Source organism: Macaca nemestrina, chromosome 7 (assembly GCF_043159975.1).
Source record: "Macaca nemestrina isolate mMacNem1 chromosome 7, mMacNem.hap1, whole genome shotgun sequence".
NCBI classification, from domain to species: domain Eukaryota; kingdom Metazoa; phylum Chordata; class Mammalia; order Primates; family Cercopithecidae; genus Macaca; species Macaca nemestrina.
Window position 1 is genome coordinate 168645442 of NC_092131.1, and position 16189 is coordinate 168661630.

The 16189-nt window shown below is 41.2% G+C and overlaps 1 protein-coding gene across 26 annotated transcripts in view; it reads right to left on the reverse strand.

The window, feature by feature from the left end:
• LOC105463656 (ryanodine receptor 3) overlaps positions 1-16189 on the reverse strand; it is a 561838-nt gene that overhangs the window by 244688 nt on the left and 300961 nt on the right. For all 26 annotated transcript variants that reach the window (XR_011606198.1, XR_011606199.1, XM_071067152.1 and 23 more), the window contains exon 19: positions 8955-9147. Coding sequence is in view for 24 of the 26 variants with exons in the window: in XM_071067152.1 (XP_070923253.1) it covers positions 8955-9147 (193 nt within the window). In the remaining 2 variants the exon portion in view is untranslated. The remainder of the gene's footprint in view (positions 1-8954; positions 9148-16189) is intronic.

Sequence of the window (16189 nt, forward strand, 5' to 3'; positions counted from 1 at the left end):
ACGTATGGAAACCATGGGATAAAATTGGATCTTTCTGGGCAAAGAATTGGTGTGGGAAATTTTCTGCCTCTCTCTTCTCATTGAGCATCTTTCCTGCGAGGAGCTGAATGCCTAGTAGCTTGTACAGCAAGTAAGCGTATTCCATTACTCACTAGCATATGGATTCCAAGAACAAGTAAATCGTCTCTTATGAGGATTTCTAGAGGAATTTAATTATTCATGAGCTCTCTTGCTAATTGTTGAGTTTCAAAATTTATCTTAGGTTTTAAAATCTGCTGGATAAGATAACAAATCAAGAAAGGTAGAGTTTCAGGTAGTATTTAATGAGAACAATGCTTAGTTTTTATATTCAGTTATTAAAAGCAGACTGATCATTTGGTTATAAATCTGAATCTTACGTCCTCTAATGGCCACATAAACTGTAAAATAAATTAACACAGGCAGGAATCAGTGTTTACTGCATCCTGAAGCTTTGGTCTTCAAACATCATCGTGCTGTGCTTCAGTGGGTAGAAGAAAAGGTCCTGGATTGCTTCAGAAGTCCTGCAGATGAGAATCCCTGTGCCCTCAGCAGGCAGACTGAACAGACTATGGTCCCAGGCACACCCACCACCTGTGGCTCCTCCCCTCACTGCCTGTGAACAAACTGCCCAGAGTCTGTGAGAAGGGATCCAACAAACCGCCACCAATATTGAAGGTCCCCCTCATAACTTGCCCTACTAGATCCAGATTGATGAGATCAAAGGCAATAACTAGGGAGATAAAATTTAGGTTTGAAGGGAACAACCAAAGAAGGAAACAAAGTATCTGAAACTCGCTTCAATTATCTGAGTATATGAAAGTGGGCTCCCCTCTGTCTCAGAGTTTTGGTTCGGGTCCCAAAGTTAGATGTATGAATCCATAATTCATAGGATGCTAAATATTTTCACATTCTAAAGTGAAGTGCTGAGTCAACTATGTAGGATATACAAAAAAAACCCAAAAACCAAAAAACAAACCTGTGAAACCAATTCTAACAGCCACAGCCTACCACACACCTCTAGACGGATAAAGGAAAGAATTCCTTTGGAGAGAACTTTCAGGGAGAAAGGGAGAAGTGTTCTCCCTTTTTGGAAGCCAAATGATTAGGGCTTCAAGAACCCATGTGGAAGCTTGACAAGTGTCCTCTGGAGTTTACTGAGGGACACATTTTCCTGGTGACAGAGCCAACAGCGTGAGAAAGGGCTGCATGGAAAAGAGTTGCCCTTCTGTTCAGGGTGACACCAAGGACTGTGCTCCCTAGAAGGCTGTTTAAGGACTCCATGAATGAGCCTACTGTCCGCCATCTTAAAAAGGGACTTCCCAGAAAGGCAAACGTCTGAGTAGAGGTCAGAAACCCAGGGGCTGGGGGACGTGGGAAAGGGGATCTGGAGGGAGGTTTAGGGTTAGCCAGAGGGAGCAGCCGACAGAAGCAGTAAGGCTTGTGTCAAAAGAACCGTGGTCAGAAGTTCCCAGCCTGAGGCTAAGAAAACTACAAACAGGTCCCAGAAAAGAAAGAGGCAGCAACTGTACAACTGCTATGCAAAGACTCAATGCTACCTGACAACAGCACTGACTCCATCAGACACACTTCTTCTCCAGTCTTCTCTCCCTGCGGCTCAACTCTAGGGGGTCTGCAATAAGAGCTGGCCAATCAGGGAGGGGCAGACCAATGTGGAGAAGTAGCTGCCTCATACTGCAGGCCCAAGCTGGGGGAGGGCTCAAGCTGTAAACTGGACACAAATTTTGATTTTAGATTCAAATAGACAGAACTTTCAAATGACTGACAAGATTGTTCTTGTTCCTAAAAGTAGCAATAAAAGCTACAGGACCTACCCACGAACTTACCCAGGGCCAGAAGTCCAGAGCACGGAGTTACAGGGGTAGAAGAAACAATAAAGTTAAATCTACCTCGTCCACTTCTCTCAGTAAATGGGTTACCTGGCACTTAATGTTTACCTTTTAAATCCTTTGCCTCATTCACAAACGAGAAATGTCCAATCAGAGTGTGAATCTCCCCTCTCTACATGTTTTCCTCCCTGACTCCTTGAGTGCCATGGGCTCACCCAGCATCCCCGAAATGTTAAATTTAACATAAAAAAGAGAATTTAAGAATGGATTTCATTACAATTAGTTCCTCTTTATCCTCAGATTTTTCTCTACATTAATGGATTTTAAAAATCAAATTCATTCATCAATTGAATCCTTTCCACCACAGCTCTTGTGTCATTTTCTGGGGTTCTTCCTGTAACTCAGATGTTCCATCAGCTCTCAGAGATGTTTTCCTTCTTAAAGTGTTTACAGTAAGCGACTCTGTCCTTAGATTCTTTCGCCTCAAAGATGAGCAACGGCTTCAGTAAGAGCTGCCTGGGAGTAGTGAAGTTTTGGGATGTGTAGAGGAAATGTTTATTTACTTGACTCATTTTGAAAACACAGGACAAATTATATTGAAAAATCTCTGCCAGCATTTTCAACTTTGTCTTTGAGATTTGTGCATTTTTGCTTGTTAATTTGCAGGAGAGTGGGACTACCTATTACAAATTCCCAGATTTGAAAGATTGACCCAGTAATTAAAAAAAAAAACAGTAAAAATCATGACAGAGCTGTGCTGTGCTCAAAGGGGTGACTAACATTCCTTTCGTTGGGCTATCGTATTATTATTCAGAGCTTGCTAGCAAACGTGTAAAATTACTTTAGTCTTACTAGATGTCTTATTACTGTTATCTGCTATTGAATTCCTCCCAGAGAGCTGCGATAGTGTTTCACAGAAGTAAAGGATACAAGCTGTGGTTAAGATGAGAAAGAATTCGCCAGCTTTTGCTGACCTGAATTCAACTCGTAAGTCACGCTTCATAATTGCATCTTTAGCCCATATCGCTAAGACTGGAGAACGGTCTGAGTTATGGACATTCCCACATTCATATTTCTTTCTGGCTAGTGTTTGATGAAAGCTCAGGGCAATCCAGCCAGTGCCCATCATGTTCTCTGCAGAAGTATATTTATCTCAGCAATAATTTCCATAGCATTGACCACAGCAAGCTGGAAATAGCTAAGCTGTTGGTTACCTGAATTTTAGCCAAGTCTGGAGAATACCAACAGAAAACAAACAGCAACCACAAATACTATCTTTGGATATGGTTATTTTTATAAATTAGAGCTGGCAAAAAGGTTATGTAAGATGATTAAAAAGATTTATGGGGAGTTTAACTATAGCCATAAAATATATTCTACTATGATAACTAACTCATTAATTTTCTGCTAAAAAAATTAGCACCCAAATTTCACTATATACTATGGCTTTCTGTATAACGCTCTCTATCTGATTCATGCCATTTGTGGGGTGGATATAAGATCACTTTTAGTAAGAGCTTACTGGCATCTAAGTAATTCAACCTTTTCGGTGGGCTATAAGGTACATATACCTCATCCTAAATTCTATTCTATAATGAATAGGGTTGTGACACTGGGGGCTACTGCACTAATAATACTGTCTATAAACAAACCACATTGAGAAGAAAACTATGGAGGAATACTCATGAAGAGGAAAGAGGCTATGACATTGATTTGTGGGTTTTGTCAGTAATTACTCACGCTAACTTTGACTTCACTGTGGGTAAATCTAATTGAAAAAGATTTTTGCTCTTCATGTAGCTTTGCTCTTTGATGATGGCTGGCAGGGACATCCTAATCAGGTATTATTAACAACATTGTTTGTAAGTATAAAAATTATTTTAAAAATTCAAGACAAGGATCTCAGCAAAGACCATTAAACAGGAGGAAACAGGCCTGTGAAAGATAAATCTAATTTAGAAGCCATAAAGAAGTTAAAAATAAATATGAGCAACAACTCTGAAGACTTGTATGATGGCAGAAAAAGAATCTCTTTCTAGACCGGCATAACACTTTGCATCTTGCTGGGAGAGATGCTATAAAACCAGGCATGTGTTCTATAGCATTGGCAGAAACAATAACTTCTTTTCAATTTCATTATAAAACACATTTCTTTTCAATAAGATACTTTAATTAACTTGGAATTCATATTGTGGTTTCTCTTTCTAGCTCTTTGTTCAACTGAACTAAAGTAGTACAGAGAAGAACCGCTGGGTTTCAGCACCAAATCATACTTTACCAGTTGACGTAAGAATAACACCTGGGTTGTAGAATAGTCAACTGGTTTATTTTGATTTATGAGCAACTGGCTAGCCCCCAGTACAGGTCCTGCACCGACCCTGACCAAGGTCATCATGTGATGAGCTAGAGGCATTTCAGTAAAATGTATTTCCCAACTATGCAGGCCCTGTGATTCCACCTCTCTTCAAATCACAACATGCTGTGAGATCCGAAGCCAGGAATATGTCAGAGCTGATAGTTTCCTGAGAGACAGGAGGCTTGAGTGACTTCAAGCCCCGCTGCACACCCCACTGGCACTGCTTTTCAGCCTTCCACCTGTTCAGTTGCTACAAGCAAAAAGCTCTCAGAGCTAAGCTGTTGGTTCTTCAAGTCAACACATCTGGACCCTTCAGTTTCTTAAATTTCCTCAGCAGATGTGCCTCCTAAATGATTAGTCATCTCATTTTTCTTCTCTTGTAACTTTGCTTCTCTTTTATCTGTGCACTTAGAAGGCTGCGTGATCTGCTGACCTAGACACCAGATGCTAGAAACGTCTTCTACATGTGGATACCTTTGAGTCAACTATTTTTTCACCTGCTAACTGCAGTTCTTGTCAAGAGAGGATTCCAAAAAAATCCTCCCACTACCATCTACAAAATCACAGACACAAAAATCCTATCTCATTGTTCTGAGGGAGACAGGAAGGATGAAGTAATGATTAAGAATAATTACGCAATATTTGAAAACAGATATACTGTTCTCTAAACACAAAACGTGAAAAGTCCATTAGCCAGCAGACTGGAGAAGATCCCTTCTTCATAGACCTAAATTTGCCTAAGTAGTTTTTTCAGATGACATGCTTGTGAAATAGACATACTCCCTTTGAAAATCGGTAAAAAACAATGAGTGGGACATGGGCAAAATAAGCAAAAGTTGGAGGAGTATTAATGGTGGGTGACCAAGGCCACCAACTACATAGGCAAATGCAGTCCTGGGAACTGACTGCTCAGAGTAACCTTGTTCTTCAGGGAAGGTCCTGAGTCAAAGGGTGGAAGACCCCAACACTGTTGTGTTGTATTTATATTTGTACCCATTCTCCACTAAGGAGTGGAGTGGGGAAGATGGAAAATAGGGCTAGAAGGTCCTTTCCCTCTTCCAGAAGGCCTTTACTCCAATCAGTTTTTTCTGGGCTTACAGTGCCTCTCTTGTCAACAACACTCCTCGTTTTCCTCACACTTCTTACGGCTACCAATGATAATAGCTCTATGTGGTATCCTCACATATTTAAAAAGAAAGAACTGAGATGAAATATCCTCAGCACAGAAGAACTTTCAACTCTTAGAATACAGTGTCCGCAGATAGTATAAGATTCCCTGGCTTGAATATGTGATGAGAAGATTTTCAGCCTCAGTAAAGCTTAATTCTACTGGTTCTCCATTTGTTACAAGAACCTCAGACAATGCCAATATGTAACTTTAGTATATTACATCCATTTATATGAATATGTTTGTAAATATGCTTGTGTATATATACAAACATACACACACATCCATCTCAAATTCCAAAGGTTGAGTACCATTTGCAAAGGACAATTCTTTACTTCTAAATAGTTTGTATAATTGAAACAGAACCAAAATCCTCCTTTGGAAAACGTATGAACATATCTTGGTTTACCAATCCACATGAGGTGCTGAGGCCTACTAGAGTGGTTTCACCCCAAAAATCCCCTCACTTGGACCTGGATCCCTGAAACGGTTTCTTTGTGATCCCAGATCTCAGTTCCTGCTTCCCACAACTCTTCTCCTGCCATGACCCTTGTCCAGGGGCTTCCAGGGACACTAGGATGATTCTACGTTGACTCCAGTCTCCTGCTCAATTGACTGTGATCTCTTTAAAATACAGGGATGAAGAATGGCTGGGAAAAGTTTGGGAAAGAAGGGTTATTGTGCGGTTTTGCCTTACAGACATTAAAATGTATAACGTGGAATCAATATCGTGAAAATGGCCATACTGCCCAAGGTAATTTATAGATTCAATGCCATCCCCATCAAGCTACCAATGAGTTTCTTCACAGAATTGGAAAAAACTGCTTTAAAGTTCATATGGAACCAAAAAAGAGCCCGCATCTCCGAGACAATCCTAAGTCAAAAGAACAAAGCTGGAGGCATCACGCTACCTGACTTCAAACTATACTACAAGGCTACAGTAACCAAAACAGCATGGTACTGGTACCAAAACAGAGATATAGACCAATGGAACAGAACAGAGGCCTCAGAAATAATACCACACATCTACAGCCATCTGATCTTTGACAAACCTGAGAGAAACAAGAAATGGGGAAAGGATTCCCTATTTAATAAATGGTGCTGGGAAAATTGGCTAGCCATAAGTAGAAAGCTGAAACTGGATCCTTTCCTTACTCCTTATACGAAAATTAATTCAAGATGGATTAGAGACTTAAATGTTAGACCTAATACCATAAAAACCCTAGAGGAAAACCTAGGTAGTACCATTCAGGACATAGGCACGGGCAAAGACTTCATGTCTAAAACACCAAAAGCAACGGCAGCAAAAGCCAAAATTGACAAATGGGATCTAATTAAACTAAAAAGCTTCTGCACAGCAAAAGAAACTACCATCAGAGTGAACAGGCAACCTACAGAATGGGAGAAAATTTTTGCAATCTACTCATCTGACAAAGGGCTAATATCCAGAACCTACAAAGAACTCAAACAAATTTACAAGAAAAAAACAAACAACCCCATCAAAAAGTGGGCAAAGGATATGAACAGACATTTCTCAAAAGAAGACATTCATACAGCCAACAGACACATGAAAAAATGCTCAGCATCACTGGCCATCAGAGAAATGCAAATCAAAACCACAATGAGATACCATCTCACACCAGTTAGAATGGCAATCATTAAAAGGTCAGGAAACAACAGGTGCTGGAGAGGATGTGGAGAAACAGGAACACTTTTACACTGTTGGTGGGATTGTAAACTAGTTCAACCATTATGGAAAACAGTATGGCGATTCCTCAAGGATCTAGAACTAGATGTACCATATGACCCAGCCATCCCATTACTGGGGATATACCCAAAGGATTATAAATTATGCTGCTATAAAGACACATGCACACGTATGTTTATTGCGGCACTGTTCACAATAGCAAAGACTTGGAATCAACCCAAATGTCCATCAGTGACAGACTGGATTAAGAAAATGTGGCACATATACACCATGGAATACTATGCAGCCATAAAAAAGGATGAGTTTGTGTCCTTTGTAGGGACATGGATGCAGCTGGAAACCATCATTCTTAGCAAACTATCACAAGAACACAAAACCAAACACCGCATGTTCTCACTCATAGGTGGGAACTGAACAATGAGATCACTTGGACTCAGGAAGGGGGACATCATACACCGGGGCCTATCATGGGGAGGGGGGAGGGGGGAGGGATTGCATTGGGAGTTATACTTGATGTAAATGACGAGTTGATGGGTGCAGCACACCAACATGGCACAAGTATACATATGTAACAAACCTGCACATTATGCACATGTACCCTACAACTTAAAGTATAATAATAATAAATAAAAAAAATCAAAAATTAATCCTCTAAGGTACAATTTTTCCAAATCAGCAAAGATTTGAAATAACCAATAACAGTAAAAACGAATAAGGATCCAATCAGTTGGACATTCCCATATGTTGCTTTAAATGATACCCCAAGCCCAAGTCCTTTATCTGAAATCATTAGAGATGTGCTTCAGACTTTGGAATTCTTTAGAATTTTTAAAAAAGTTACCTGTTATGTACATTAAGCAGAAACTGCAGCCAGGCAAGGGGCAGTACATCATAATCAGACACATTAATATTTCTGCAGTTGAACATACAAATATTCACAAGAAGTAGAATAAATGAAAGACTGAAAACAGCCTCATTTCTGCTGATGACAGTTCTGCTACAAAATGAGTTCAGGTTAGATTTTACTACAAAATGAGTTAGGAACAAATGTATGGTTTTCAGAGCTTTTTAGATTCTAAAGTTGTTGATAAGGAATTCTGAACTGTTCATAGAATCTCAAAATCAATTTGGCCACATAATTATAAATTTAGACTTTAAAAGGTACGTGCATTTTGACCAATTTCAAGGAGGAACCAAATAGAAACATACAAAGAGTTATACTTCAGGATATTCATAAGAATTTTATTTACAACAATAAAAATGAAATTGGCATAGACTTGTAACAGCAGAGTAATGGCTGCCTTATGAAACAGTCAAATAAAGGGCTATTATATGGCCATGAAATCATTTTGAGAATACTCAATGACTCAGGAAAAGGCTCATTATTTATTGTTGAATAAAAGACATAAACTTCATATCTGGTGTGATACCAATTAAAAAACAGATGTATATTTGTAGAACAAAAGACTTGAAAAATATGCCAAAGTACTAATAGAGATTATAGCTAACCACTGGAATCATAGGTGATTTTTACTGTATTGTTCATAACTATGTCTTTGCAGTTTTTCTTATAATGAGCATGTAATACTTTTATAATTATTAATTTTCTATACAGGATTTATCCTATTAATCTTACTGTTTATCTGAGTACATAATACAACGCCTGGGGGAGGTTTTACCACTAGAGATGGAGCAAATGACTCTGGTTGGCTCTCGCCCTAGCACCATTACTGTCCTGGGGAACTTAGTTCACAGGACTGAAGCCCTGAGGGAGACTGCTGGCTTCGCAGCTCAGAGTGGTGGTGGGGAGGTGGGGTAACTGCTACTCTCCGTGAAATCACAACCATCACTTACTTGACACCTGCTGAAAAGCTCATCACAGGGAAGAAGAGCCCGTCTGTGTTGAAGTTCTCAAACATCCCCTGCACAGGTTGTCCATTGATGCGGAATGAAATGCTGGGCACCCCGAGGTCCAGGCAGCAGCTTACCACATCATCTGATCTCAGGAGGTGCTGGTTGATGGAAGCCACAGCTCTGGGTATCCGGCCTGGTGAGGAAAGAACAGGAAGAAGGCTGTGGAACTCTGGAGGCACCTGCGAGGCTGAGAAAGGCTCAGAGGCCCCTGGGGGAGATGGGGAGGTGTGATGGGTACCCAAGAGGTCCAGAGGTACTACTACATTTGAAATGCAACTTTGCTTTTCCTGTGTGAGATGAGCAATGAGAAATGAATTCCTAAGCTGGCGAGTGGGCAGACTCCATGCCCGATTTGAGATGAGTCTCAGGGGAAATGCTCAAGGTGCTAAGAATGAGAAAGAACAAAAACTTAACCTGTTCAATGTGTGTTCAGACTGCGGCCTGGTGTCTGAAGTAGCAGACAAAATGCTTTTGCTGGTGCAGCGCTTCAGAGGTGGCTTGGGGGTGTGTGTGTTTAGTTTTAAGTGCCGAAAGACCTTTCTGTCTTCTACTTCCTCAAAAGATTAAGCTGCTCTAGTGCTGAATAGAGAAGCCATCAGAGAGAAGAATGGCAAGGCTATCTAGCCATTAAACTATGCTACACAGGCTGGGTGCAGTGGCTCACGCCTGTAATCCCAGTACTTTGGGAGGCTGAGGCAGGTGGATTACCTGAGGTCAGGAGTTCGAGACCAGCCTGACCAACATGGAGAAACCCCGTCTCTACTGAAAATACAAAAGCAGCCGGGTGTGGTGGTGCATGCCTGTAATCCCAGCTACAGGCTAAGGCAGGAGAATCGCTTGAACCCGGGAGGTGGAGGTTGTGGAGAGCCGAGACCGTGCCATTGCACTCCAGCCTGGGTAACAAGAGCAAAACTCCATCTCAAAAAACAAATTAAAAAAACTATGTTACATAGTTTGCTTGTTTGTTTTAAAGAACTTTATTATTTCAGGTAAGTGGGAAAACACATTGCCAGTTATATTCTGAATTGATTAAAAACCCTTCCTTCCCATCTCTTTCATCAGATGATTTATCATTTCCTGACTTAAAGGAGTGAGGAAAATCACCTCTCTGCTTTCTTATATCATCTTATTCTGGAAATTCTAAAAGTAAATATTAATAATTATAACCACCCACCCCTCCCCTATTGGGTTTACATTTCTATTAGAAAGAGAGCAACAAAAGGGAAGTTAGGTTTTAAAATAGGGTTTCCAGCAAAAGATAAAAAGATACCTTGTTTCTTGATTACAGAAGTAGTATGTATTCATTATAAATGGTCACCACTTATACAGGAAAGTATACAAAAAGGCTGGGTGCTCATGCCCATAATCCCAGCACTTTGGGGGGCCAAGGCAGGTGGATCGCTTGAGCTCAGGAGTTTGAGACCAGCCTGGTCAACACAGTGAAACTCTGTCTCTACTAAAAATACAAAAATTAGCTGGGCGTGCTGACACGCACCTGTAGTCCTAGCTACTTAGGGGGCTGAGGTGGAAAGATAGCTTGAACCCAGTAAGTGGAGGCTGAGGTGAGCTGAGATCATGCCACTGCGCTCCAGCCTGAGCAACAGAACGAGACCCTGTCTCAAATAAATACAAAAGAAAAAATATAACTCCATAAAAATGCTTTCAAATATATATGTACACACACACTCTAGTTTGATGGAGTTATATGTATTTTATGGAGTTATACATATACACACTTTTTTTTTTTTGAGAGAGTCTCACTCTGTCGCCCAGGCTGGAGTGCAGTGGCATCATCTTGGCTTCACTGCAAGCTCCGCCTCCTGGGTTCACGCCATTCTCCTGCCTCAGCCCCCTGAGTAGCTGAGACTACAGGCGCCACCACCACGCCCGGCTAATTTTTTGTATTTTTAGTAGAGACAGGGTTTCACTGTGTTAGCCAGGATGGTCTCGATCTCCTGACTTCGTGATCCACCTGCCTCGGCCTCCCAAGGTGCTAGAATACAGGTGTGAGCCACCACGCCTGGCCCCCCACACACACTTTTTATTCAAACTGGGGTATCCACTTTTTATCCAAAATGCTCTAGAATCTGAAACATTTTGAGCACTGACATGATTCCACATGTGGAAAACTTTATACTCAATCTCATGTGATGGGTCACAGTCAAAAAAGTCAAAATTTTGTTTCATGCACAAAATTATTAAAAATTTTGTATAAAATTACCTTCAGGCTTTACGGGTATTTATGAAACATAAAGGAATTTTGTGTTTAGAGTTGAGTCCCATCCCCAAGGTCTCTTATTATGCATATGCAAATATTCCCAAACCCAAAAAAATCTAAAACCTGAAACATTTTTGGTCCTAAGAATTTCAAATAAGGGATACTCAACCTGTAATAGATTCTAAACTAAGTGGTGATTTTTTACATGGTGAAATCACTGTGCTCTTTTTAAGTAATAAAAAAGATGAGGTAGATCCCTCTAATTATTTTGGGCAATTGATAAAGCCATATTGCATTCCCTCCCACTCTTCCACAAGCAGTAACGAGGCTCTCCTCTGTGCCAGATACTACACCTGGGGCTGGGGATTAAAGACAGAAGACCTAATTCATGCTCTTAAGAAGCCCATAGTCTGGCGGGAAATGGACATTTAAATAAAAAATATACAATATGATAAATATTGGAATGAAGGTATGTATGTGTTGCCTTCTAGAAGGAGAGGAAGACACCTGGGAATCTGTCTGGGAGCATGGGACAACTTGATACCTGGAGAATAAAAAGCTCACTAGATAAATGAGAAAGGAAGGAGCAAGAGAAGTGTCTAACATAGTTGCAGAATGGCTGGAGTTTGGTAAGGCTGGAAGGTGAGGGTTAATGAAGGCTGAATGAGGGAGATAGGACGGGGCAATAAAGCCGGACAGGAACATGGAGCTTGGACCACCCGCACAGCAAGAGTGCTGCTCCACACAATGTACTCAGTGCATATCGGCAAATAGTCTGGGGTGGCCTTAGACTCTGTTTTTATAACTTTAATACCTGGCTTCACCACTGAGAAAGAGGAACAAGTTCCTCATCGTAGCGCCTACAGGCAAAATTATTTAAAAACAAAACAAAACTGAGCCTAGGTGGAAGAGTGTAGGTTTGACTCTTTCAAATTTCTCCATTTGAGGACACTGAGTACCCTTAGCTCATTGTATGGAGTTTAGATAGCCAGCTCCAAGGATCTCTTCTTCCTCCTGTTCAAGTCTGTTATGAAAAAAATCTATATTAAAATTCAGCAAAGTTTGCAGTAATTGTCTCACCTTTAAGATTTATCTTACCATTAAAAACAATCTTTCCTGCATAATTTTCTTTTTTTTTTTTTTAGTTTAACTTCTGGAAAATATCACTATAGTTACTTGAACAAATACTTTTTAATTTTTATTTATTTATTTATCTTTTGAGGCTGGAGTACAACAGCACGATCTCGCCTCACTGCAACCTCTGCCTCGTGGGTTCAAGTGACCCTTTCACTACAGCCCCTCAAGTAGCTGGGACTACAGGCTCACGTCACTGCCCAGATAATTTTTGTATTTTTAGTAGAGAGAGGATTTCACCATGTTGGCTAGGCTGGTCTTGAACTCCTGGCCTCAAGTGATCCTCCCACCTCGGCCTCCCAAAGTGCTGGGATGACGGGTTTGAGCCACCGCACCCAGCCTACTTGAACAAATTCTAACGAATATTTGTGAACTGAGGAAGACCAGGAAGTAACTGAAATGCTACACTGGACAATTGTCTTTAAAAGTATTCAGATCCTTGCTGGATAAAAACACAAGTTCCAAGGTTCTTTAACGTTCTAAGAATCATACAAACTGGGACAAAACTGCCAAATGTTGATTTGTGACTCCGGTGTCCTCTCGCGCGTCCTCTGAGGGTTCACTGTTGGCTTCTACACTGGCCTGAGGCTCGGCCACTAAAGACAAAGAGCAGCTTTTGTGGGTGATGCTCTTCATCTGCAGCAGGGCTTTGATATCAACAGGAGCTGAGCTCTGAACTTTATTTAGCCAGAGCTGCCATATGCCCTCCAGAGGAAATACGGCTGGGAGAATTTCTCCTGTCTGGCTTGTTCTTTCCATTGAAAATAACCACCAGGAGGAGCAATTATGCCCTCGTGGTAAAAGACACTGTCTTTTCCCACCTTTTCTTCCAATAGACTGGGCTCAAAGTAGAAGTTTCCTTTGGAACATTTGCTAAGAAAAGTTATAAGCAAATTGAATTCACAGGGTGGGCCTATTTTTAAAGGTTGTACAGTAGGGAACAGAGTTGAGACTAATATTATCTAGAAATGAAACGGTAACTGTTGATAATCACTGGATATGAAGTATATACTTAGCAAGTGCTTACAGCAATGTAATGGGAAGACTATTTGGATTAGAGAGCCCACTTCATATAATATTCACACTGTAAAAGGTCATCTGATGAAGCATACCTCACTTTAAAATGTGAGTACTACGAAGAGTTTGAAATTGGAAAATGATGGAATCGTGGCATTGCTTTTCCATACTGTGTTTTATAAATCCCCTCACATGCAGAGAAAGTAATCTCCACCCCTGTGAGGGCTTTCATGGCTTCCTAATCATTTAGGAAGGGTCTTGTACTCCACATTTAAACAAGATGCAAATCCTTCCAACTGAACTGCAATGAGGTAGCAAAGGGAGGTCGGAGGTGCCTTGGAGTCACACAGGACTGAGTTCAAAACCCAAGCCCTTACCTGCTGCATGAACCAGGACCTATGATTTTACTAGAGGCTCAACTTCCCCATCTGTAAAATGGGCACAGTGGTACCCACAGGGATGCTGTAAAGAGACTTATTTGTAAGGTACCATTATTATCCTTTTGACTTTAATGAAACAAATAAATGATGTCCTGTGTACCATTTAAGAGGCAGTTTATTATAGCGGTTAAGGGGTTTCTGGAACCAGACTGCCTGGCCTCTAGTTCTGGGTCTGTCACTTACTGTGTGACCTTGGGCAAGTAACTCACCTTGGTGGACTCAAGTTACCTAATCTGTCAAACAGGAATATGTCTACCTCATAAGACTGCTGTGAGTTTCGAATCAATTCATCTATACAGAGCAATAGAAGAGTGCCTCACACGCTGTAACCCACAGCAAATGCTATCACTGTTTGTGTTTTTTCAACTCCAGAAACCTTAATCATTGGCTAACAGTAGAAAAGTTTACCAGGACACTGTAGGAATATTATACCTTTTATAATACTAGAAAAAAGTAACAATATGGGAAATTACAGCATTGAGGGCTGAATCTAAAAAGTGATTTTAAACCTACTCTCTTTATTGAAAGCTAGTACTGAAAAACATGCACATTTTAAAGTATGTTTAATGTATTTGACCCTTTTAGAACAACCAGCAGAAATGTGACACTATGGAATGAAAAATCAAACTTGTTTCAAAGCGCTTTTCTAAGAGCAGCCTCAAGTGCTTTTTATGACATTAGGAACTCTGAGGAATTCTAGAGACCATCCACTGCAAGAGCCCAGTGGTTCTTATCTCTGCCAGTCTGAAGAAGAAAAACTGTCCACTGGTTTGGAGGCTCAGGCCCACCTGAAGGGCCCAAGAAGCTCGGAAAGGCCATTCCAAACCCGATAATAAGATTTTTTTTTAAAGGCCACTTAATCAGATGCTACACATCTTCAGTTAACCTCAGGGTATATTACTGCAGAATTTAGTCCCTTCTGATGAGTAACGAGGCAACTGGAAACAGCGACGCTCAGCACTTGCACAGGTCCAGGCACTGCAGAGTTTGGCATTATAATCCAAGCACAAATATTGAGCCATTTGGAATGAGAGGGGATCCAAAGACAGAAAAGCGCCGCTCTTCTGCAGCTACTCCTCGGATCTTGTCCACATGGCACTGGCGTTGGAAAGGTCTGAGTCACAAAGGCTGTTTTATAAACAAATACCCTGGGACTCATTTTAGCTGGGAGATAGGTGAAGTCCCCTTGTGCAAATCTGACTGCAGAGGTAAATTATCGTGAGGAGTCTTAATAAATCAGGAAACACAATTTTACTCCATTCATTTGCTTCCACACTACTCGTCTCTTGGGATGGCGAATTCTTTTGCTTATTTCAATTCTGAGGAGGAAAAAGTGCTTAAAGGGAAGACATGATTTCTCCTACGAAACTTCCCCCAGCCAGTAACATACTGTGTAGGCTGCCCCGAGCAGAATTCACTCCCAACTGCTGTCCTGAAAGCCCCATCGAGGATCCATCCAGAGAGGGAAAGTGATACCATCACAAAAAAGAGCCAGTCCTCCAAAGAGAAGATCACAGCGTCTGAGTTGACCCTGGACTCTGTAGGGAGGGTTAGACAGAGTTGAGGCGGGAGATGTTCCCACAGCTGATGCCTGAAAATGACTTCCCAGACTTCCATGGCTAAAAAGACCTATTAAGGCTGTCTTCTCCCCTACACAGAGAAAAAGCTCATTCTTACTTCCAGGATGTCACTTTGAGAATTCTCTTCTCATTCAGCATGGAACTGGGGTTCTTTATTCCCTTAGATATTACTGGGGTAGCTCTAACTGGGCTATTCTCATGGTCTTGAGTGAAGTACCAAGGACTCTGGATTTGGTCTTTATAACTACAGTGGAATTCACAGATGATGAGGGAAGGTAGCTCATATTTACTGTGTATCTAATGTGTGTCAGGAACTTCGTATTTCTCATTTAAATTTCGTAAGAATCTTATATTATCCTCATTTTATCAGAGGAAAACTAAGTCTCTGAGAGGTTAAGTAATTTGTCCAGTGTAAAAAAAGAAACATGGGCCAGGTATGGTGGCTCACGCCTGTAATCCCAGCACTTTGGGAGGCCGAGGTGGGCGGATCACAAGGTCAGGAGGTCGAGACCATCCTGGCTAACACGGCGAAACCCTGTCTCTACTAAAAATACAAAAAAAAAATTAGCCTGGCATGGCGGCAGGCGCCTGTAGTCCCAGCTACTTGGGAGGCTGAGGCAGGAGAATGGCATGAACCTAGGAGGCAGAGCTTGCAGTGAGCCAAGATCGAGCCACTGCACTCCAGCCTGGGTGACAGAGCGAGACTCCGTCTCAAAAAAACAAAACAAAACAACACACACAAAAGAAACATTAAGCGGCAGAGCTAGGATTCAAACCCAGGCATAA